The 25,240-nt window shown below is 45.8% G+C and overlaps 1 protein-coding gene across 1 annotated transcript in view; it reads left to right on the forward strand.

Moving 5' to 3' along the window:
* Positions 1-25,240, forward strand: part of SYK (spleen associated tyrosine kinase) — a 94,631-nt gene that overhangs the window by 16,377 nt on the left and 53,014 nt on the right. Inside the window, exon 2 of the mRNA XM_007122546.3 lies at positions 23,883-24,311. Within this exon, the coding sequence (XP_007122608.1) occupies positions 23,910-24,311 (402 nt within the window). The 5' untranslated portion in view covers positions 23,883-23,909. The remainder of the gene's footprint in view (positions 1-23,882; positions 24,312-25,240) is intronic.

Consider the following 25,240-nt stretch of genomic DNA (forward strand, 5'->3'; position numbering starts at 1 on the left):
TCCCCTGCATTGGCAGGCGAACTCTCAACCACTGCACCACCAGGGAAGCCCCCATCTGGAGTGATTTTGAAGCAGTCTTGGAGGTGTAATGGGCCTGCTTGGCCTTTGGACTCTTGGCAAAAGCATTAAAGCCTTCCTACTGTTCACAGTCCTCTTAGTCCATGTCCTGAAATTGTGCTGCTTGTAGCCAGCTCTTAGCCCAGCTGGACCTTTTGTCTCTGGGCTGGACACTCTTACCTCCTCTGGGGACCTCAGCCCTCTCTATGCTGGCTGGGAACATGGCCCAGGAGAAGTCTGAAGCCCAGTACTTTCCTTCCCTTTATAGGATCCTGGATGAGAGAATCCAGGAGAAAAGTCCTCTTTTATTTCTGGAAATTTACTTTATAACTCTAAACATCTCTTCCACTCCTTTATTTAAATTCTCTACTTCAGGAACGTCAATCCTGCATCTTTTAGATCTCCTTTGTCCTTCTAGTCCTTTTCTGTTGAATTCTTTCACTCTTTGTTCATCTCCATTTCATTTTTCTCAGGCTACTCCCTCCTGTCCACCACCTTCTTCACAATGTTAATGTCTGCTCTCTTTTTGCTGTTTGAAATAATAGCCATCATTTCTTTCCTGCATTTTCCCCTGATCTCCAGCTTATTTCCCATGACTTTTCTTGCCTTCCCATCTCATCCCCTGCCTTTCATGTCTCCACTTAGAGCTACTGTTCTTAACAGTGACTCTTCTGTGAAGTCCTTTGATTCCATGGCTATATGTGTGGTGGGGATTTCATCTGCCCCTTGGGAAGATTTTCTGGCCAATGTTCTTTGTGTGCTATTTGTTTCTCTTGTTGCTTCTCTCCTTTTCTTCTTTTAGTGTAATTGTACAGACCCAGGGTAGGTTCCTCATCTTGGAAATGAATATGTCAGGGAACGGCCCAGCATGTGTTCTAGCCTAACAGAATATCTTCCTCATTTTAAGTAATGCTGTGTGTGTGTGTGTGTGTGTGTGAGAGAGAGAGAGAGAGAGAGAGAGAGAGAGAAAGAAAAGAAAGGAAGGAAGAGAGAGGAAGGAAGGAAATGAAAGAAAAGAAAGAAAGAAAGAATGAAAGAAAGAAGAAAGAGGTGTGAGAGAGAGAGAGAGAGAGAGAGAGAGAGAGAAAGAAAAGAAAGGAAGGAAGAGAGAGGAAGGAAGGAAATGAAAGAAATGAAAGAAAGAAGAAAGAGAGAGAGAGAAAGAAAGAAAAGGAAGGAAGAAGGAAGAATTGCTTAAACCTTTACTTCTTCCCATGGAGGCTGCTAACCATTCAGAATCTCCTCTCCACCCTTGGGAGGGGGCTGGCTTCCTCTTGCTCTATAGAAGCTGCACGTCTGCAGGTTTTGAGGTCTGCAGCAGCGCCTCTGCTTCCTTGACCGTCTTCCCTGAAAGCCTTCATGCTCCCAGGACAAGCCTGTGCTGCATTTTGCTGCTCCCCATGGGTTGTTGCTCCCGGTGAGAGCGGTCTACTACTTCCATGACGTTTCTCTTTCTTGTTCTTTTTGGGGGGCGATTTTAGAGAGAAGGGGGTCGTGACATCTTTACTCTGTCAACATCCAGGCTATCTGATATTTTGATATTTATCATACAGGACAACTTTGGCGTGTTTGGCATTTTTGTCAAACAGCTAAGTTTCTACAGGAACAGTTAAGAACAGACAGATAAACAGAAAACTTCAGAATGACGACAGAAGTTCACGTGGCACTCTTTGCTTCTGCCAGCCTCTCTGATCTAGCTGGCCAACTGGGGCCATTTTATTGGCTGGTTTCTTGATCTGTTCATTATGTTGATGGCCAGGGATGGTGGCAGGTGTTGAGGCTATAGCTGTAGCCAATATCCTTCTCTGCACTCAAGTTGTTTACGGTCAAGTTGAAAGAAAGAGCAGGCCCAGCGCCAGGCCTTAATCAGATGTAACCTCATTTATTCTTCACAATAACCATTTAAAAAATTCAGAAAAGTGCAATAACACTCATAATTAACAAACACTGCCAGCTTACCATTTTTGCCTTTATTTCCTCTAAAGAAAGAACATCCCAAATAAAGTAGAAGTTGAACCCTTTTTGTGGAGAGTAACTTGCTCAAGGCTGGAGAGCTGGTGAGCAGCAGGCCCCTCTAGGTACAAAGTCTGTTTATTCTTTTATTTACTTTGCTGCATTGCCTTGTGTACAAGGCATTGATTGTGCCATGTTAGCTGTGCGGCTCATCTACAGCACATATTAACACCTACGATAGTAAACCAGACGGATTTTTCTTATGCAATGGACTGATTTTTAGTAAATGTAAATAAAGCCTACATTTTTGAGAGTGCCAAGAAACATCTTGTTAGAGAGCCAAGCAAATAAAGGGAAAGGTGGTTATCAGAAGCTGAGATGAATTGAGATGTGAATTTTCCAAATGTTAGTATCTCTTTACCCTTGTGTTGATTTTTACAGTAACCCATACTTTTTCATCTAGTTTGTGACCATTGAGGCCCCTTGTGAATATTCTAGAAGTCACTCAAAATGGATAAAGAATGAATCTAAGACTTATATTTAGCATTCTGCACGTTCCATAATTGCAAATTCACCTACTCACCAAAATGTATTTGTAACCCCCAAATCAATACCCATGGTGCTTCTGTACTCCTTTGTGGAGATGTGCAGAGCAGCAAAATACTTGAGTCACCCGACATGCGTGTTCCTAGCTGAGGCTGAATAAGGTGAAGCTCTGCCTTCTAGCCTCAGCTCATCCTATAAACAGTGTCTTTTTTGGGGTCAGTTAAGTAGTACATTTTTATTTTTGTGCTTTTTGTTGGTGATTTTGCTGTTTAAAATGGCACAGTGCGGAAGTGCTGTCTGGTGTCCTAAGCACAGGAAGGCTGTGTTGTACCTTATGGGTAAAATATGTGTGTTAGATAAGCTTCATTTAGGCATGAATTATGGAGCTTTTGCTGTGAGTTCAGTGTTAATGAATCAACAGTATCTATTAAATAAGGTATCTTTAAACAGAAGCGCACATAAAACAAGGTTATGTATTGATTGGTTGACGAAAATGTGACCTTAGGCTCTTTGGAACCTAGCCGTGTATTTCCCTTAGGAGCAAGGGTTCAACATTTGCTAATTCAGTGTTTGTGGCAACGTTATAAAACATAATTATCACGAATAATGAGAAATGACTGTATTTTATTTTATTTTTTTGTACAAATCAGGGAAATGATTTTTAAAACCCAGTTAGATGTGACTGTTTTTATGAGACATATCCTTGAAAGAAAAGAACTATTGTATCATCCAGTTAAAATCTCTTTGCCTTGCATTTTGTATTAGTTAATTAAATTAGCAGGCTCTTCTTGAGCTTCTGCCGTGTGCCTGGCACTGTTCTGGTACCAGGAGGACATCGGTGAACAGGTCCAGAGGTCAGAGCACAATCATCAAGATTAAAAGTCCTGACACTTCATCAACATGATTTTTGTTTAAATTTGGTAGCAACCCTAGTGAGTTCTCAAAACAAGAGTCTGATTCTCACACGAGTGTTTTCTTATGAAAGAATAGTTTTTCATAGCAGTATTTTTAAGTAAATATCTTTCTCATAACCAGGGACTGATTTTATGGCAAGTTCCCTCCCAGCTGCACAGTTGGAGGCTCGTGATGAAATACTGTAATACACACCCACCAGAAAGTCCTCGTGGCTCACAGTATTCAGACCCCTAGGTCATCATAGGTCATATTGGCACAGGCTGACTCAGAAGGCTGTCAGGCAGAAACTGCTCTGCTCAGCAGGGCGACGGCAGGCATTTCCCTCCAGTGGAGTCTTTACTGCCTCATACAGCTCAGGTATAAAGAGACAGGTCCACGGCCGGAGCATGCCCAGGAAGCCAGCTGAACAACAATCAAGACAGATTAAAGGTCCCGCTGGAAACAGGCCAAACCTTTGGTTTTTATTAGATATTTATAGTTCCTCCAGTCCAGATGCAATTTATAAAATAAAATGCTAATTAGCATGAGCAAAAGTGGTGTTGCCTAAATAGGTGGGCACCACATAGCCAATGGGAGAGGGGCATCCTCTGGTGGGGCAGAGCCTGTTCTTTAGGTGGGAAATGTTGAACCCAAGCAATTCTTGTGATAAAGGCCATGTGTTCCTTGGAGGGTAAAATCTTGGTCATTTTAGCAGTTGGAGGTTTCTGTGAACAAAATACTTCCAATGATGTCATAACAGAGAATTTTTTTGTTTAAGGCTCTATGTTTTCCAAGTTTCTTGCACCTTATTCTTGATCCTCTCTGTCACTTTATGTGCCAGGAGTGTGTTTGTGTCTAGGGTGTTGTGGTCATTCCCGCTTTTTCCGGTAGGATCCATAAAATACAGAGCATCTTTACTGATCATCGTTGGCCCGGGCTGCAGTTGATGTACCTGAATATAGTCACGGGCCCTCGCGTAGTCAGAGTGGTGGCTGATGGGGACAGGCCTTCAAATTTGTCTTTAAAGCCCATATTATGGAACGTAAGTTTTATGCTCATTTTTTAATATTTTTGCATGAAAAAGAAGCTTACATTTTTATCATGAATATTTTCTCATATGCAGACACAGGGAGAAAAGAGTGTAATGATCATGTGTACACTCATGACTTAGTTGTGGTAATATGTTTCCATATTTTTTTTTCTGAAGCGCATTCCAAGTACACTACAGATATTATAAAATTTCACCCCTAAACACTTTAATGTGCCTTTCTGAAAAAAGGCATGCTATCCCCCCTAGCACAATTAGCATGAGGTGACATTTGTAATTATGGCATCGCCCTAGCTGCAGAACCACAGAGACAGGTGAAGAGGAACGTGTGAACACACCATCCCGGGAGTGATTGGATAAGAAAATCTGTGTAAGGAGGTGATTTCCAATAGTGAGGGTGTGCACTTAGTCGTCACCCTGCCTGCCACTAGGACACTTATCCTCATGGCCAACCCGGGGCATATACCAGGTGCCAGGCTACATGCTGTGAGCACTTCCCGCAGGTTGGCAATGGAATCTCCACACTGCTCTTGGAGGTGGGTTTCACCAAGATTCTCGTCTGCACATGAGGGAAGCTGAGGCTCAGCTGCATGGCTTAAAAGCAACAGATCCAGTGTTTGGACCCAGAGACTCTGTCTTCAGCTGGGGCTCATGAGCCTGTCACAGACCACCTCTCCACCCCATGTATGCAAGGCTTTCTGTGACTCTACAAGAGGGTTCTGCCTAAAATAAGGCACAGAAAATGCTGCTTGACCTTGCTCTTCAGGTGAAAGTGAAAAGTGAACATTGCTGTCAAAACACAGGGCCCTTAATTTTGCAGAGTTAATGTAGTTTTCTTGGTGTAGACCTCAAATGTTGTTAAAGGTTGTGCAGAGGGAAAAAGAAGGGAATTAAGACAATAAGGCCCACAACGTCTCTGTAATTTGGGACAAGATTATGGTTTATTAATTAGCCAGGTAGAAAATAACACTGGTCAATATCTAAATGGGACATATCAAGGTTTTCTAAATATATTGTATTTGGGAGAGTGTGAAAAACAAATATTTTTTTTCCTTCTGCATTCCAGACCTGCATGAAAAAGCAGAGACCTAATCATTTGAGGCAAAAGTAGTTTAGGACTGTCTCAGAGCTCCTGGGGAGAAAATATGGAAAGGGTGTGCACTGTGTGTCAGAGGATGTTGGGCTCTCTAGTGATTTGGAGTGAAATAGTGTGGAGTGGACTCAGGACCCCAGAGCACCTGTAGGCTGCCTTAGATTTGAGATGAGCAGTTGGGACGCCTATCTGGATAAAACTGCAATCACATCTCACTCACTCACTCATTCATTATTCATTTGACAAATGTTTATGGACCAGATAATCACGTCTGAATCATTCTTTCATTCATTCATAAATACATAGGTATGACGTGGTTATGGACCATCTATTATGGAGTAATCACATCTGGATCATTCATTTATTCTTTCATCTGACAAATGCTTATGGACCATCTGTTATAGAGTAATCACATCTAATTACTCATTTATTTATTCATTCATCTGACAAATGTTTGTGGGCCATCTCTAATAGGATAAATACCAGGTAAGGGTGAAAGAAAAGAGACACCATCTTCCAGTTTCAGCTTCAACAAATAAAGAACTTAAAATAGGTGTTCTCACTTTTATTCTTAGAATAAGAAAAAGCTGGACTAATTGTGATTCAGTGATTCTTCTTAGACTATCAGAGAACTGAAGTCTTAGGGCAGACTGTCACCTAGAAATCTGGAAGAGACAGGTGTATTTAGAATCACCAAAACCTGCTTACCTGGCGTGATGCTGCTGGAGCCCTAACCAGACAGGAACTCTTAAATGGTCACTTTGGTGAGGCCAAGTATGGACTAGTTTGAGAGAGAGAAACTCCAATAGGTCACAGTCTCAGAAGCATCTCCACCTTCTTGGGCTTTACCTCTAGAAACCTTGTTTTAAGGGTACCTGGGTTATGTTCTACTGAGGTATGATAAGACACAAAGACACAGAAATAACTGTCATGAAGATAGAAGTTTTTATATTCACATATCTCTAGAAATAGCAGGCACAGCATACCATGCAGGGCTACATGGGGAAGCACCAGGTTTGGTCAGGAGGCAGAGGGAGAGGGGAAAATGTGGACAAGAGCCTTTGTTGTGATTTCTGTGGGAAAGAACAGGTGAGGCAGGGTAAGCAGGCTTGGTATTGGCTAGTTTGAATGATTTCAGTGGGCTATTGGTACATGGGGGCTGTCCCTAGTTGCCTGGTACCCGACCTTGGGATGATTGGGGCAGGGGAATAGTGGCTTGGCCTGTAAATGAGGTTGGTGGGGGATTGGTTGTTTCAAATACAAAAGACACACTTGTAGGAGAGCCCAGATGAAAAAAACGAAAACAAAACTCTTACCTATAGAGGAATAAGGATAAGAATTATAGCAGACTTCTCATCAAAAACAATCCAAACAAGAATTGGAGTAGTAAAAGCTATGAAGTGTTGAAAGGAAAAAAATAAAAGCAACAACCTAGAATCTTATATCCAGATAAATTTACCCTTCAAAAGTGAAGGAGAAATAAAGACTTTCTCAAACAAAAACAGAAAATTCACCACTAGCTGACTGGCCCTACAAAAAATACTAAAAGAAGTTCTTTAGTGGAAGGAAAGTGATATAGGTCTGAAACTTGGATCTATCTGAATAAAGAAAGAGCATTATAAAGAAGAGAAAAATAAAGGTAAAATAAGGTATTTTGTTTTTCATAATCTTAATTGGTCGAAAAGGTAACTGTTTAAAGCAATAGAAGTAACTGCGTATTGGATGATTATAGCATATGGATACGTGAAATGAATGACAGTATTGTCTTAAAGACAGGATAGAAGAATTGGGAATACTGTGTTACGGGGTACCTGTATATATGAAGCAGTATAGTATTATTTGAAAATGGAATTTAAATTTTAAAATGTATTGATATATTGTAAACTACAGGACAACCACTAAAAATTTTTAAAAGATATGATGGGACGATATAAAAAGGAATCATATAAAATGCTTGATTAAAACCAGAGAAAGCAGAAACAGAGGAGAAAAAAGAACAAATTCAGTGAATTAAAAAAAAAAAGATACAAACATTGTAGATATTAATCCAACTAAGTCAGTAATCACTTTAAATGCAAATGGTCTAAGCACACAAATTAAAGCACAGAGATTGTCAGAGTGGATCAAAAACCAAGACCCAACTGAATACTGTCTACCAGAAACCCACTTTAAATGTTAAAACCCATATAAAGTAAAAGTCAAGGGATGGAGGAAGATAGTCCATGCTAACACTAATCAAAAGAATGCTGGAGTAGCTATATGAATTTTAGACAAAGCAGACTTCAGAAAATGGAAGATTATCAGAGATAAGGAGGTATGTTACATAATGATAAAGGGATCAGCTATCTAAGGAGACAGAACAATCTTAAACTTGTGTGCACATAACAAAAGAGCATCAAAGTACAAAAGGCAAACACTGATAAAACCGAAAGGAGAATAGACAAATCCACTACTACAACTGGAGATTTCCATGAAGTAGATAGAGAATCAGTACAGATGTGGATGACCTGAGCAGCACTGTCTATCATCTTGATCTACTTGATACTTATAAGATATTCAGTCCAACAATGGAAAAATACAGGCATGCCTCATTTTATTGCACTTACCTTTATTGTGCGTCACAGGTTTTGTGTTTTTTACAAATTGAAAGTTTGTCACAACACTGTCAAAAATCTCTACGAGTGCCATTTTTCAACAGCATTTGCTCACTTCGTGTCTCTGCATCACATTTTGGTAATTCTCACAATATTTCAAACTTTTTCATTATTGTGTCAATATTTGTTATGGTGATCTATAAGTGCCTCTCCTTAAGTGTGGGCTGTGCAGAGTTTCTTCCTTCCAAGGAGGGTGGTATGGAAAGGGGATGGGGTGGGAGAGCAACGTTAGAGTGGAGAAACCTGACAAACCCCCTTTGCCAAGGATCAAAGATGAACATCAGTGGTGATAAGTCATGTTGATAGCACACACCCTGGTAAGATCTGAGGAGAAGGGAACTTTACCTCTGTGTTCTTCCTCCCCAAAACACATAACCCCCAGTCTAACCATGAGAAAAACATCGGACAAACCCCAACTGAAGCACATTCTACAAACTATTTGACCAGTACTCCTCAAAACTGTCAAGGTTATCAAAAACAAGGAAAGTCTGAGAACATGTCATGGCCAACAGGTATAACAACTAAATATAATATGGTATCTTGGCTGGGGTCCTGGAACAGAAAAAAAAGACATTAGGTAAAAACTAAGGAAATGCAAAGAAAATAATAAAGTATGGGCTTTAATTAATAATAATTTGTCACTATTGGTTCATTAGTTGTGAGAAATGTACCATAATCATGTAAGATGTTAATAATAGGGGAAGCTGGACGTTGGGTACATGAAAGCTCTCTGTACTATCTTTGCAACTTTTCTGTAAATCTAAATACATTCTAAAATTAAAAGTTTATTTAAAAACTAAGAGAGAGAGATGAATAGATATAATCTCGGCCCTCTTCAGGTAGACAGGAATTCACCAAATAATCACACACGTCTAAGTAAAGGTAAATTAAAATTTAGTCAGAACAGTGGTCAGTATTACAAAACAGAAGCACATGGTACCTTGAGGGGAGTTGGACGGTCTGAGAGCATCCGAGGATGCTGTATAGAGAAAGCCCAGTGGGAGTGAGATCTGAGGGAAGCTGATGTGGAGGCTGGGGGACAGGGACATGTTTTTCCTGAGATCAGAGAGCGGACAGTGGTGGATCTTCAGCAGAGAGTGGTGTGATCAGGTTTTGTTTGAAGAGAGGACGTGCTTGGAAGACTGGAAGATAAGATGCATGGAATTGGTGATGCACTACTTTCAGGAATTCGGAGGAGAGCACTATCTGAGAGGACTTAGGTTTTTGTCTCTAGCCATTACATGGATGGAGTCCTTGAGCCAAAGTTCTTGCAAATTCCTGGTGATGCTGATGTTGCCAAAGTTCTGAACTTGCCTTTGGATGTGCTGATAGAGGCACCTTTTCACATCCACCTGAGGGTCTCGAAAAGCAGTAGCTAAGAGAAGGGCTGGCTTCCAACATTGGTCTCCCACTATTACCTGTGTGTTTTTCGGGAAGTAACTGACCTTTCTGAGCCCAATGTCCAAGTCTGTGAATTGGGGGTGACAGTAGCCACTCCCTTTAGGGATGTTATGCAGGTCAGCCACCGCCCTCCGAGGGAGCTGCTTCCGGTTGTCATCCTGGTTGGCATAAACCTCTTTGTGGCTTGGGTGTATCACCTGCAAAATGGCAATGCTTTTTGCATTGAGCTGTCATTTTTGCTGGCTTCAGGTGCAGGTTAGCTACTGTTACTTTTCTGAACACATCCTTGGGAGTCTCCTGGCCTCACGCCTGTAAACCACCCACCGAGCTCCTTCCAGCTTCAAGTGTCTGGAGAGGGTGTCTCTCTATCTTGCCTTTCGTGGATGTTTCCTCACCTTTTCAGAGTGAAGCCTGGCTAGGCTCTTCCCAGCTCTTTTTCCAAGAGTGGGGGATGACGCAGCCCGGAGTGAGACATTCAAAATCATTCTTCCTGCAGAGTGTGTGGATGTTTAGGAGATGCTTGGAAAGCACCTCCTGACTCAGCTTGAAGGACCTCACCGGAGGTGCTCTGTGGAGTTGTGTCTCCTGCTGGTACCATGAGTGACTGTCTGCCAGGAGTCCTGGGAGCAGAGTCGGAGAGGGCTGGCACATGTACTCTGACCCTGCACTTTGGCCTTCCTGCCATAATGATCTGCTTATCTCTCCAGTCTCCAGCCATGAATCAGTATCCTGAGTTCTCTGAGAAGGCCTTTCCTAGGATTCCGCTCCTATTCGATCCAGAGTTCAGGTGGAATTTGATACTTATAATGTCCTAGGGCTTTTTAAAATATAAAATAATCAAGATGATTTTGGTATACCCCACCTAGCACTTCAGGACAAAGTTCGCTTAGCAAGAACTCTCGGGAGAGTGCATTTCCTGGCTGGCTCAGCGTAACAGGATCAGCCATTGGTGCAATCTGTTCTGTTGGGTTCCATGTCCCTGGGGTGTTCTTTTGTTCCCGGCAAGAGAAGGAGGCTGGTTGCGTGGGGAACTGCACTTCTGCTTTCTGGTTGGTTTGCCGATTTGGGAGAAGGCCCACTTCCCTAACTGCAGACACAGTGTGGACAGGAAGTACTCCAGCTGGTAAGGCTTGTCTTCTGCTTTCTCTCCATTTCTGCTGTTCTCCCTTTAAATACATCTCTCCATCTTGGGCTTTTTCCCATCCCATACTCCATGCTGTCCTGGGCTTCTGATTGCAGACCTACGCTTGAATCCAGAAAAGGAAGGTGGGTCAGATGTGTCAGAATCAAGTAAATCCAGAAGGGTGACCTCAGAGTTCTACCCTCTGTGGCTGCCCACAGGAAGGATACCACACTCGTGCTTCAATGAGTTCATGTCTGTGCTCATGTGTTGCGTGTACTCTTCCCTGTACAGCCAGCCTTCTCCCACTGAACGCATGCCCAGAAGAGCCGGGGCTCAGGTCTTTGCCATCCTACTCCTTGCCTGCAGTTATTTTTATGGTCAGATCATCTCTCTCTCCTTTATAGAACCTTTTGCCACTTGTTTAAGCACTGGGTGTATATATATATGTCACAGGTTTATGAAATCTAAGAATATGATCATAAGCTTCTATAATATTTTGCCATCATGAGTCACTCACATTATTCTTTCACTGACTAGAAAAAAAGTGATGGCTATTTTTAATGTAAAAATTATCTACAGAAAGTAAAACTTTCTGTAGATGATGTAATCCTTTCATTTAAAGGATTTAAAGGCATGTTTCATTTAAATCGGGTGGTATGGTTTCCCTAGCAGCTGCAGGGTCCCTGTAAGTATTGTGTGAATGAGGAGGGCGGACAGGAAAGTAAAATAGTGCCCGGAAGCTAAAAACCTTCTCCAGGCACCGCCACAGGGGACAGGAGAGGCCAAGTCACTGCGAGGTGACCACGGCCTTGCCAGGAGCTCTGTTCTCTGAGTGGGAAAGGGTCTTGGAAAGTCATCTGAATCAGGACCAGGGGAAACTCAGTAATTTTGCTGCCTGTTCAGATTCCCTGTGTGGTTTGCCCATAGGAAGAGGATGCCAGTGAGGGCTCTCAGCCACTTTCAATGTGAGTTCTCTTGTCTCTGACTTTGTGTGTTGTTTTTCTCTTTCCCCAAAGCAGAGTGGGTGACAAGGTGGCTTTCAGGACACAGTGGCTGAGTGAAGTTCACAGAGGGGTGGGGGGATGTCCTGGGGCCCACTCCGGGGCGACCTGGGCCTCAGCCCACTGACAGCAACCACACTTCTCCTCTTCTGGTCAGGAGAGCATGAGAGGGCATCAGCCAGTGACAACTTGGATAGGGTCCCATGCTCATTGATCCTTCACTAAGTCTAGCTCATTTTTAATCACCGCATCCTTGTGCATAAATCCGGCCTCATGACGAGCATACCTGTGACTTGGTGCCCTGGTAGAGTAGTGCACGGGTAACTTGCCCTCCCTGGTGGAGTTGGAGCCGAGTTTTCCTGCCCCGGGCTCAGCAGCCACAAAATATAAATGATTCGTATTTTAAAGTTAAATTCACTATGGTGGGCTGGTGGCTTATCTGTAACCAAATATGTTGAGAGTCAATGTTTATGTTAAGAGTTAACGTTTATGTAGGCATAGTATCAGTGAGTTGTGCTAATTAGGTCGAGGGAGCAATATTAGGTGGACATAGTAAAGAGGTTCTTGAACATCTCTCGTGGAGTCTGAAAATCCCGATGTTGTTGGTTGAGATACATCAGTCTTCCCTTGATGCGTTTTCAGGACCTTCAGGGTTTTTGAAGGCAAAGCAAAAAAACTAGGTTTTGAAGCTTTGGATAACGTTTTCAAGTATTGGAACAGCCCCTATGTTTCTAAATATTAGTGAAACATCATGTTCTTGCCAGCCTTAGACTTACTTTCTGTTTCTGAAATGTGTGTGTCTGTATCTAAGAAACTGTGCCGTACCACAAATGCAAAACGGGGGCCACTCCGCAGAAGTCGCGAAGTATGTTTCTGCCTCGGAAGACCAGGTCTGCAGCAGTATGACCGGCCCAGCAGGCCTCAGGGGGGCCTGGGGGACAGCCCTGCAGGAGGCCAGCTGGTGTCACTCAGGAAGCAGGGTGGACATGGGGCCAACTCAGGCTGGGTCCTTGGGTTCTGTTTCTCCGTGTTGCGGCTGCAGATGTGTTCATGAGTTTTCTTTTTTTGCAGCAAAACCCTGCTGCAGAAGGCAGCGCCCAGGGCCCTTTGCAGACTGATGGAGGGCAGTTGTCTGCAGGTGCTGTTTGGGGTGGATCTGCACCATCTGCATCTCCCTTTGCCTGGTCATTTCTTGTAACTAGTCAGCCAGTCCCTGACTGACCCAGGAAGAACCCTTCTCCCTCTGAGCCGGGCTCTTTCCTCTTTCTTATGAAAATCAGTCACACCCACAGATGAAGTTTTTCCTTTTACCAAAGTCCTGGTACTTAATTTTCTCAGCTTCGACCTGCAAAGGAAATTCCCAGGCAAATTTTATCAGGGCTGCTTTGCATTGAGGTGGCTGTGTGGCTTTGAGCATGATAAGCCAAGATATCTTTTTGCATCTTCCTGATTTTGTTCCCCTATATGGTAGGGCAATGGCAGAAATTGTCCCCAGATGTTGTTTCCCCAGGGTACCATTTACTTCTTGCCACTGTCACCTCAGTCCACATTATGTGCTGAAACTGTGGCCCAGTGATGAGAAATCAGCCACCTTTAATGTGCTAAGTGCTGTTGAAATGTTCTCCACAGGAAGTAGAAAGGGCTGAACCCTGTAGTCGAGAGGGCAGCACCTGCAGGAGCCATGGTTTGATGGGTCTTAAGAAAAGCAGAAGCCTTGAAGTGCAGGTCTGGGCCAGTGATAACCAGGGCAGATAGGGTTTTAAAAAAGAACTTGAAAAAGAATAGACACATGTATATGTATAACTGAATCACTTTGCCACACACCTGAAACTAATGCAACATTGTTAATCAACTATACTCCAATATAAAATAAAAATTTATTTAAAAATATGGAGGAAAAAAGAAAAAAACGTATATAAGTAAGCAAATGATCGTTTTGTAGCTGAAATTTTAGCATTCAAGTGTTGGGATTTTTATGGAATCTATGATTAAGGTATACATTATTATTCAATAAAAATATTCTACACTCAAAAAATTTTAAAAATAAGAATTTAAAAAATTAAGAAAAATTAAAAAAATAAAAGTACAGAGACATAGACTACCTCTTCTGGTTCCACGCCAAGTCTAAAAGCACTGAAATGAACACAGATTTAGAGAATAAGAATAATACATTTAAGAGCACGGTCTTATATTAAGGCATCATCGTGTATCTACCCACGAGGTGGGGGCTTTTCGGGGCAGGGCTGGGAGAGTGGAGGAAAGTCACTTATAGTCGATCCTCATTATTCACAGATTCCATATTTATGAATCCATCGTCTCGCTAAAATAGATTTGCAATACCCACATCGATACTCACCGCACTTGTGTGGTTGTTTGTGGACACACGCAGGGCAGTGAAAAACTTGAGTCGCCCAAGACGTACGTTGCCCGCTGAGGTGGAATGAGGAGACACTCTGCCCTCGTCTCAGCTCATATGCAAACAAGGGTCCTTTCGGTGGTCTGTTTAGTGCCAAGTGTGTTGTATATTTCTGTGCTTTTCTTATTTAGAAGAGCCCCAAGCATAGTGCTGAAGCGCTGTCTGGTGTTCCTAAGGGCAAGAAGGTGGTGATATGCCTTACAGAGAAAACACGTGTTAGATAAGCTTCCTTCAGGTGTGAGTTATGGTGCTGTTGGCCGTGAATGCAATGTTAATAAGCCAACAATATATATGAAATAAGTTTCTTTAAACAGGAACACACATGAAACAAGGTTATATATTGATCTGTTGACAAAAATGTTGTGGACCAGAGGCTCACAAGAACCTAACCCAGTCTTTCCCCAGGAGCAGTGGTTCAGCATTTGAAAATTCATCGTTCACAGTGCCTTTGTAGAGCCTAACTACCGCCGACAAAAATGAGAGCTGACTATGCTTTGTTTTATGCATTAGGTGAAAAGAGAATAGAGGCAAGGGTAGCAATATTGACTTAATGAAGAGAGGAGGAAGAAGGGAAGGAAAGGATGCTGTGTAGGTGTGTGAGTTACAGTTGTCAGAGATAGTAAATTAATCTGAACTTTGGGATCTGTCTCTGATCCTGGTTCCCAAGCCTTGCAGAGCTTGGAGTCAGTGCCTCTGACCATCTTCAGCGGGTAGCAGTAGGGAATGAAGGAAGGCAGACTGAGATGGCAGCTCCTAGGGACACTCGCCGGGCACATGTACTTCATTTCCCTCCCTCCTGACCTTAGGGGTTTATCTCCTCCTCCTCCTCCTCCTCCCTCCTCAGTACCAGAAAGTTTTATTCGGACTCTGCCAGAACCCAGCCTCTAACTACTTCCCTCACTCACTCCCCAGATTTGGGGGCCTTGTTTGTCAACAAATCATTCAAATATGTATGAAGCACCTTTGTTTCTCTCATGTGACCCTATTCCACATGCTGCATTCGTTTATCCATTGCTACAAAACAGATTACCCTAAACTTAGTGGCTTGAAGCAGCAATAATCATTTAGCACCCCTCACAGTGTCTGTGGGTCAGGAATTTGAGATGGGTTGGCCTGGCTCAGGGTCTCCTATGAGGCTGCAGTCACATGTGCTGCATAGTCTGAAGGCTCATTGGACCTAGAGGACCCTCTTCTGAGGTGACTCCCTCCTATGGGTGGCAGGGCCATGCTGGCTATTATCTGCAGGCCTCAGTTCCCCAAAGAGCTGCTTGAGCACCCTCAGGACTTGGCATCTGGCTTCTCCGAGGGTGAGAGACCCAGAGACCAGGGGAAAACTGTAAAGGCCTTTACAGGCTAGGCTCGGGCATCCCACTCTCTCACTGTGCAGGCAGCCCTCAGTCAGTGTGGGAGGGACCACACGAAGGCCTGGAACTATGAGATGAGGATGGATGGCGTCATCCAGGAGGCTGCCTGCCATGTATACATTCTATAATAATTCTCTACCGAGCATTGCAGGGTGGAGGCCCATTCTTAGGGTAGCCTCTGTTCTAGGCAGTAGGGAACAATACAGTAAACATACTGATCCTTACGGAGTATCTATTCTAATGGCTTTCAGGATGCAGACAAGGAAAAAATAGGAGGTTATAAAGCTGAGGTGGGTGGGCATGCAGAGCCCAGCCCCCCTTCATCACGTTGACTTCACTCCGGTTGTCCTCTGCTGGGGACGAAATTTCCTTCCACCTGAGTTGTGGGTTCCAGACAGCTTTTTCAGCTACTGGCCTAGATGTGAGCAGCTGTACCTAATCTCCGCTCAGGCTGCCCCCAGAAATGTGACTTTAAAAAAAAAAAATTAGCTCAAATCTTATCTGAAACGTTTTGTTTATTATGGCAAGCCTGGGCTATTCCTCTTAATCTATGAAACTGCTGTCTGATAAGCTAGAACTTAGTGATATTTTCCAAGCTAAATGCATTTTAAAGGGCAAAGGTCATGCAGGCAGCCCTGGTTCTGGGACCGGGGAAATAGACTGTGAGAGTCTAGTTGGCAGGGGAGATTGTAACATGTCAGGAAGTGCAAAAGGATACAGTACTGCTTAAATCAAACGAGGAAGACATGAGAGTGCTAGTTGCATTCAAGGGGCTCATGATCCGTCACAGGAATTCATTTCTGCAGGCTCTGGGAGGGCTGCTGGTGGGGCTCCTGTGGGGGGAAGGGGTGGTGGGCAGCCAGAATCAAAGCCCAGGGATGATATAGGCTCTATTTTAGATGTAACTCCTTGGAGTGCATTGAATGGAGGATGAAGCCTTACCTGACTACGCAGGATTTTAAAGTAAGAAAACATTGTGGTTCCATTCAAGCCTCCATCTTGCCTTTGTGAAGGTGTCTACTGGGGATGCGTGCACACACACACACACACACAAACACACACACACACACACACACACACACTCTCCTTTCAAGTGTCCCACTCGTGAGGTACCAGTTGTCATGGGCACCCCTCCACACTCTCCATCATGACTGCGGTGAGTTACGGCGACTTTGGTGCCACCATCATCGCTCTCACAGGTGCAGAACTGTGATGCTAATGTGCCTGGGTCACACAAGCTGGGATGGGACACCAGCCTGTCTGGCTCCCAGACTCTGCTCTGCACCCCTAGCTCTCCTCCAGGGTCGGCGCACATTTACCTCCACGGGGCTCTGATGCTTTCCACCGCTCCCTGTCCTGTGCTCAGAGTGATCATGGTAATAAATTAGATAGAGGGATATTCATTTATCTAATTTATCGGTGAAGGTGCTTTAGCAATGGAAGGAACACATCAGATTTGTGGGCAGGCCAAACCGCTAACACAGTGGCTTCCAGTCAAGGGACATTTGGGGACACTGCCCCCAGGAAACATTTGGCAATGTCTGGAAATGGTTGCCATGATTGGGGAATGGGGGGAAGCTTCTGGCATTAGTGGCCGGAGGCCAGGATTGCTGCTACCCCAGACTATAGTGGACAAGACAGACCCCAGAGCAGAGAATGATCCAGCCCAGATGTCAAGAGTGCCGAGGTTGAGAAGCCCGGTGCTGATGTAATGAAAGGTGACCGATGGCAATGGGTGAGACCAACAAAATGAGTGTGAGAGGGGGCAAATGCAGCGGTCTTACTGTGTAAATCAAGGGTGGGGGACGTGCTTTGACCACATGTGAAAAGGGCAGCTTTTCATTTTCCAGAAACCCAATGTGGATACTGGGAGCTGAGGCCACCCACGGCCGCATTTGTGGGCTACCGACAGCAGCCCAAGAGGGGCCTGTGCACTTGTGTGTTTAGATCTCGGCGGTGGTGGCATTGAAGCCAACTACACCTTTAAGAGGGTCTTGGGCAAATTGGAATTGTGTGGGTCTCGAAGGAGGTGGGACACATGTTCTCCAAGGTTCTCTGACTCCAACCATGCTCTCCACCTGGGCGAAGCAGCAGCTGCACAGTGAGAGTTTATATTAGTAAAGCCATGGCATTATTCACTGTAGAAACTCTAAAAAGGAGAGATCAGCAGGTTTCCGTTTAATAGGTATTTTGTGAGCCCCTGGGAAGCCCCTAAGTGTTGGGGATGCAGGTCGATACTTCCAGACCTTGGACCTTACCTTGTACGAGGGCAGGCTTGTGGTGAATGTGATGCAGGAAATAAACCTTTTCAGGAGATAAAGATGAACCGGGGCATGAAGCCACCTTAGACTCGGCCATCAGCATGCGCCCCTCTGAGGAGGTGACATGAGCTGAGACCACAGGCCTGAGAAGGAGGAAACCAGCCATGGGGGAAAGTACAGCAGCTGGGACAGGAAGAAGGGTGGTGTGGCTGGACGTGGTGAGCACGGGTGAGATGGGCAAGTGGGCAAGGTGAGGAGGGGGCTCAGGCCAAACCAAGTAGGGCTTGAAGGCCGGAGGCAGAGGGTTTGGGATGTGTCTGGGAGAGGGAGGTGGCTTGCTAGTATCACTCTGCCTGCTGTGTGGGGAAAGGTCCACGAGGAGGCCTGGGCAGAAGGGAGAACTAACGGGTAAGACTTCCATCCACGTGAGTGAGAGGTGATGGACCTTCTACCCGGGGAATGTCAGGGGAAAAAGAGAGAAGACGTGGCTTTGGGATATGTTTTAGAGGAAAACTGATAAGAGATCCCTGGAGACCAGCTGGTCCAACCTCCTTTGAGATTCCCCAGCCCGTGATGGAGCCCATTGGTCTCTGAATGGAGCTCACTGCTTCTCAAAGGGACATGTTCCAGGGTGGCCTGGACACATCTGAAAGAAAACATGTTTTTTTTCTGAGCTAGTGGATTAGACGTACATGATGAGTGAAAAGGAGGGATCCTGAAAGTCTCTAGGGTCTCGTCCTGAGCAACTGGTTAGAGTTGGTGTCATTTCCTCATTTAGGAGGGGCTCAGGGAGGACCAAGCGTGAGCAATTGAAAGTCCCATTTTAGGCACCTGAAGGTTGAGTTGCCCTTTAGGTGTTCAGGTGGAAACACCAGGTAAGCAGCGTTTAGGTCAGGAGCTCAGCCTGGAGAGATGGATGTGGGATCCACGGGCACATCGTTGGCAGTGGGGCCACGTGCCGGGAGAAGACGCAGCTGAAGACCCAACACTAGGTTGCAGATTAAGTGAAGGAAGGAGCCGTGGACTGGGGAGGGGTCAGCCAAGAAGAGGGACTGACCCACTGAAGTGGGAGTGCTGGGTGGCATCCAGCACTGCTGGGGGGTCAAGCAAGATAGGGCCAGAGGAGTGACCTTGAGTTTGGCCATTTAGAGGTAGGTGGCATTGGCAAGAGCAGATTCATGGAGTGTGGAGTAAAGGCCAGGCAGAGGACAGTAGGCAGAAGAGGATGGGGCAGTGCAGAGGCTTTGACAGAAAATACAAAAGAGGCCGGTAAAACCAGCCAGGGTCCTTCCTCCATACCCACTGTCCTCTCAGACTTTCTGTCTCTTTTCTCACTGTCTAGGTGTATGTTATTACATACTTGGGTACATAGAACCTTTTAAAAACAAAACTAGATTGCTCTGGACACATTAATTTGAAAGCTGCTTTCACTTAATCATACTGTTACCAAGTCCAAGATTGACGTACGACAGGCCAATACATTGAGAGATGAGGTATTGGGGCAAGGAATAGCAACTTTATTCAGATCGAGAAGATGGTGGACTACTCTCCCGAAGAACCATCTTACTGGGGTTTGGATGCTAGTTTCTTTTCTAGAGCAAAGAGGGGGAGGTGAGGAGGTAAAGTAAAAAAGGTGACACTAAGTTGTTGCAAATATTTCCTGGTTCTGGCCAGACTCTGCAGGCAATGTGTTAATTTCTTCTTTTCCTGTGGCCATTCACAGGTGGGCCTTGTCAGGATATTTCCTGTGAGCTAAAGGAAGGTATTTTAACTTAACACTCAGGCATGGGAGGCAGGGCTCCCAGAGATGGGCCATTATGTGTTCTCTAAGCTATGGGCAACATCCTATTAGCAAAAGCAATAGAATACAAAGGTTAAAGTAAGAGAAACACATCCAATATGGAGTCAGATTTGTTCTTCCCTATTACAATACCTATTAATCAACAAATATTTTTGACCACCTGCTGTGTGCCGAGACAGGGCAGTGAACAAAGGCATCCTCTTCTCACCTCTCAGAGCTGGCGCTCTGGTGCGGGAACCGAGACAAGAATCCAATTCAACAGCAAGTTACAGTGTGTTAAAGGGCTGTTACCCATGGAGGTGTGCTCTGGAGAAAAACTAAGCCAGGAAGGGGGATAAGGCTGCCCAGGCATCACAAAACATTATTTCATGTTATGAAAATTTTTCTAGTGTGAAATCCACCTTGAACCTGTGTCATAAAAAAGCCCCAAAAAGCAAATGATGCTGTAGTGTTATTTTTTTTTTTAATTGAAGTATAGTCGATTTACAGTGTTGTATTAGTTTCAGGTATACAGCAAAGTGATTCAGTTATACATATATATTCTTTTTCATATTCTTTTCCATTATGGTTTATTACAGGACATCAAATATAGTCCCCTGTGCTACACAATAGACCCTTGTTGTTTACCCATTCTATACGTAATAGCTTACATCTGCTAGTCCCAAACTCCCAATCCAACCCTCCCCAATGCTGTAGTGTTTTGAGGCGCTCACCTGGCAATAGCAGGAAGCCTCACCTTACTCAAGAGCTACCTGTGCACCAGCCGAGGTGCTGGGGGCGTCTGGGGAGGAGTTGGGGAGCCTGGTCCATGGGGACCAACGGCCTCTTTTGTTTCTCAGTTTTGAGCTTTGGAATAAGGCTGATTTATCACAATAAAGTGATTTCACACATGGCGAAAAATAACTGGGAATGTTGAAATAGACAAAAAAAATAGGTAGCAAGTTCTAGGCACTGTTGAGGAGAGTATTATCCCTGTGTGTGTTAAACAGATTTTGAGCTACAGACTTTCCCTGGGGTCCGAAGAAAAGGAAGATTTAAGCAGTGCCTGTGAGCAAGTGTGGACGGAGAGGGGGCCAAGTCAACGGGCGTGTGGAGGGGAGTACACAGCACAGCGGGGAAGCTGCTGTCTGTACTTGTTTACCATAGTGAGCGAGAGCTCCTGTCTGAGGAACAGGGCTGAGGGCAGCAGTGCAGTGACGCAGCTTCTGTGGACCGCGGCTGCAATGCAGGTGACCGTCTCCTGTCACCGTGGCCTGTGGGAGCCGGTCCTGAGAAGGCATAAGCAGGGCATCGCAGATCCCCCAAATTAAATAGCCCAAGAATGTGCCCTAAGCTCTCCTTGCAATAAACCATCTCTACTATCAAAACCACCACCAACGGCAACGGCCCAGTGCATTTTCTCAGGCCCTCGCCCAGTGTCACCTCCGGCACAGGAAATCACACCATTATAAAAGGGCTGCTTGGCCAGGCACTGCTGACACTGAGGGCAGCCAGGCCTTTCCCCTCCCAGGGAAGCCAGAGGGGTACCACCTGCTTAGGGGTGAGTCTGACATGCACCATCAGAGCCATTCAGGAGCATCCCGCATGGGCCTGGAGGATGGGCCTGGCAGGCTGCCTTTCCGCCTATCTTCTATCTTGTCACGTTTGTTCGCTTCAACGTGGGATTCACAGCAGAGGGCCAGCACCGATGTAAATCTTAGGGGCAAACTGATGAATCTTAAAAATGATAGTTGTTAAGGTTTATGTAAATTAAAAAATATTTGTAAACACTTACAATATTGTTTTTGAAGACTTACTGTTGAAGCCAATGGTGGGTGGCAGCTCTGTGAGAAGTCCCAAGCACTAGGGACAGCTGAGATCGAGGGTGCATCTGGGGCAGGTGTGCAAGATGGTGTGTCCCTCAAGCAGAGGGAGTGTGTGAGCAAGGAGATTGGAGGGAACAGCCGTGGCCTGTGGACCGAGCCTGCTAGGAGCGAGGCTGATAGGCAGAGAGGGATGGGGCAAGCTGCAGGGAACTGTGGGCCTACGGGGCAGATGAAGCAGGAATAGGAGGGGAGGGGATAGCAGGGCGGCAGGACATCAGTGCTTACAGCAGTGCAGCTGGGAGTGATGCATTAGAAAGGGCAGTGGTAAGAGGTACAGAGGGAATGGAACACACACCACAGCCATTTGGAAAACCAGCTTGAGAGAAAGCAAGGACTCTTGAAGGACTCTGGGTTCCTGGCTGGGGGAGGGCCTGGGCTGAGGAAGGCAGACGGGTAGTACATGGAGATCTCAGCCTCAGATACGGTCAGGGGCCCAGCATCAGCATCACCCAGATTGTTGGCACTGCAGCTCGGCTGGCCCCTGCGCTTAACAGAGTTCAGGTGATGTGTAGGCACATGGAGGTTGGAAAAGTGCTGGGCTGCAGGGGACAGGAGTTGGAAGTGCAGGGGGCTCACTGTGCACGACGGATAGGTGAGGCCCTGGAAGACCCACTGCAGGAACACAGCGGAGCATGAGAAAGGAGGCCAGAGCCCTCACTCTTTGGGGGATGGGGTGGGCAGGGGCTGAAACTGTAACACAAATGGCATAGGAGGATTAGCCTGAGAAGAACAAAGAAGCAGAAGGGAACTACTGCTCCCAAAGACACATCTACTCACCGTCTTTCCAGGGATGTCTTTTGGTTAATAGCAGATGTCTTTGCTTTAAGAGCAAATATGGATGGTACTTTTTTCTTTTTTTTTGCAGTACGCAGGCCTCCCACTGTTGTGGCCTCTCCCGTTGCGGAGCACAGGCTCCGGATGCGCAGGCTCAGAGGCCATGGCTCACGGGCCCAGCCGCTCCACTGCATGTGGGATCGTCCCGGACCGGGGCACGAACCCGTGTCCCCTGCATCGGCAGGCGGGCTCTCAACCACTGCGCCACCAGGGAAACCCTGGATGGTACTTTTAAGAGAAAGCAAAACCTTGCTGGAAGATAAATGTTTAGAAACTTTGACAAAGAAAAATTAATGATTGATAGTCAAATATTAAGAGAAGCAAATGAGAAAATTATTTGTACAATCAAATTATAATAAAACCCATGTCTTTTGCGGGGCTCACTCAGGAATACTGATTTGACAATATTGCCTGGAGAAAATTCTGTTACCTCTACCAGGCAGGCACTATGTTCTACTGTCTTTTGTAAGGTAAGTCCTGTTGAGAAGAGGCTGTTTCACATAATCTTGTGTGTGTGTATCTGTGTCTCTGTATATGTGTGGTGTGTGGGTCTGTGTGTATTTCTTTGTGTGTCTGTGTGTGTAATATGTGTGTGTAACATCTCCCTAGATGCACAGATGCAGTCATCTAGATACTTTTCCATTGATGACAAGCCCCTTTCGGTTAAAATATACACTATTTTGGATACTTTTTGGTCTGGCAATATAGATCCTTCTCATCTACAACCACAAATGATCAAACAGTCTTCCTGTCAAATTGCATTCACTGCCTTCACACTTCCCCTCTGAAGTGTGTGTCTGTTTAGTGCGAAAAGTATCTGTTTTTGGTGACAGGTGTCCTCATCAAATGTGGAACCTGCACTATTTCTTCAATACTGTCCCGGCGGATGGTACAAGGCGGGTGCCAGGAAGTGGTCTGGAGGAGGGTGGGAAGGGGACAGTGTGTCTCTGAGGCCTGGGGCTCTGGGAGGATGGCACTTTCATGCCTCAGGGCAGCCACTTGCCCGTCCTACCTCCTGGCCAGAGGTTTGACATATATAAACGTGGCCAGCGCTCAGCTCTCTGGTGTCCAGCTATAGCGTGTGACACAGTAGACCCTCAATGTTCACGTAGAAGGAGTCCAGTGACATCTTCACTGCACATAACTCTGACCAGCGTGAGTGTTCTTGACAACTGTCTGCATCTCCAGAGAACAAGGGGCTCATCTGGGTTCTGCCCCTGTGCCCCACTGACTGTCAAAGAGCTCCTAAGCCTGTTTTGCAAGGGGACTTCTCTTTTTAGTTTGTCTCTGAGAATTCTCTGTCCCCCCCCCCCACACACAAAAGATTAATTTGACTGCGTTGGTCCAATGCTCTGTTTCTTGGTTCAATATTGAGAGGGTGTGTTTGGAAATGCAATGGTTTACGTGGGCAGCAAGGACGAGGGCACGGTTAGTTCAGGCTCTAGACCCGGAGTCCCAGAGGGAAGAGCTTCCGCCTGGCGGGAGGACTTTCCTCCTTATCTGGAGGGTCGGTGCTCTAACAGCGTCGTGCCGCTCAGGTCCTGACCACTGACCCGTCTTTTTCTTGCCAGGTGGACACCTGAGGGGAAGGCGCAGAGATGGGCGAGAGCGCTAACCACCTTCCCTTCTTCTTCGGCAACATCACCCGGGAGGAGGCAGAAGACTACCTGGCCCAGGGGGGCATGAGCGACGGGCTCTACCTGCTGCGCCAGAGCCGCAACTACCTGGGCGGCTTCGCCCTGTCGGTGGCGCACGACCGGAAGGCGCATCACTACACCATCGAGAGGGAGCTAAACGGGACCTACGCCATCTCGGGCGGCAGGGCCCACGGCAGCCCCGCCGAGCTTTGCCACTACCACTCCCAGGAGCTGGATGGCCTCATCTGCCTCCTCAAGAAGCCCTTCAACCGGCCGCCCGGGGTGCAGCCCAAAACCGGCCCCTTTGAGGACCTGAAGGAGAACCTCATCCGGGAGTACGTGAAACAGACATGGAACCTACAGGTGGGCGACAGCCGGTCCCCTGACGGCGGCAGGGCGCGGTCTCGTGTGCTTGCGGGCCCTGGAATTCCACACAGGCGCCCAGTTGCATGAGAGCCATGCAGTGGTGCCTCAGATAAGCAACCTATTCCTTAGTCATCAGCGTGGGCCCCCAAACGCCTCACTCCAAGAAGACAGCCTTTCCTCTTTCGTGGTCACACTTGAGAGGGTGGGCCCCTACTGTGTCAGCCATGTGGGTTTCTCCACCACAGGAAACCACTGTTACCCAATTTGTGCTGGGCCCTTTCAGAGAGGCATCACAGGCATATACTGGTTTTTATTTACCCCAGAGAGTCATACTGAACACACTGATTGGCACTTGATTTCACCCCTTCCTAATACCTCTTGAAGAACTTTCCATGTCGACAGACACACAGCTGCATCAGCCTGTTACTGGCTGCCTGATGGTCCCTCCTGTGCAGCATAATTTATTTGACTAGTACCTGTTGATGGACACCTTCATTGTTTATAAATAATGCTGCCAGTAACATTCTCCTAACACTTTATGCAGCATCAGCAAGATAACCCTGAACAGGTTGGATTTGCCACAGTGAAGGATTTGGACATGTTGACACGTTGTCATCCAGAAAGGTCCCAGAGGTTGTGACAACTTACATTCCTGCCACACTCTCAACAGCACTTGATATCAGGAGCCACCAGGCTGGCTGATGGTCTCCTGCTCAGACCCACGTGTTCAACCATTTCCTTGTGTTTCCTGGACGTATGTTTTCTATATATCCATGTGGATGTATGACAGTACAGTCTTCCTGAGGATTCTATACACCGACTTCTTTACTCCTTTAATATGTCCTGCACTGATTTCAGTCTTGCGAACAGATACTATGTATTCAGTATTTTTCATTAGTATTCATTACATAAGTCTTAGACCATCT

Source organism: Physeter macrocephalus, chromosome 9, assembly GCF_002837175.3.
Source record: "Physeter macrocephalus isolate SW-GA chromosome 9, ASM283717v5, whole genome shotgun sequence".
In the NCBI taxonomy this organism is placed as follows: Eukaryota; Metazoa; Chordata; class Mammalia; order Artiodactyla; family Physeteridae; genus Physeter; species Physeter macrocephalus.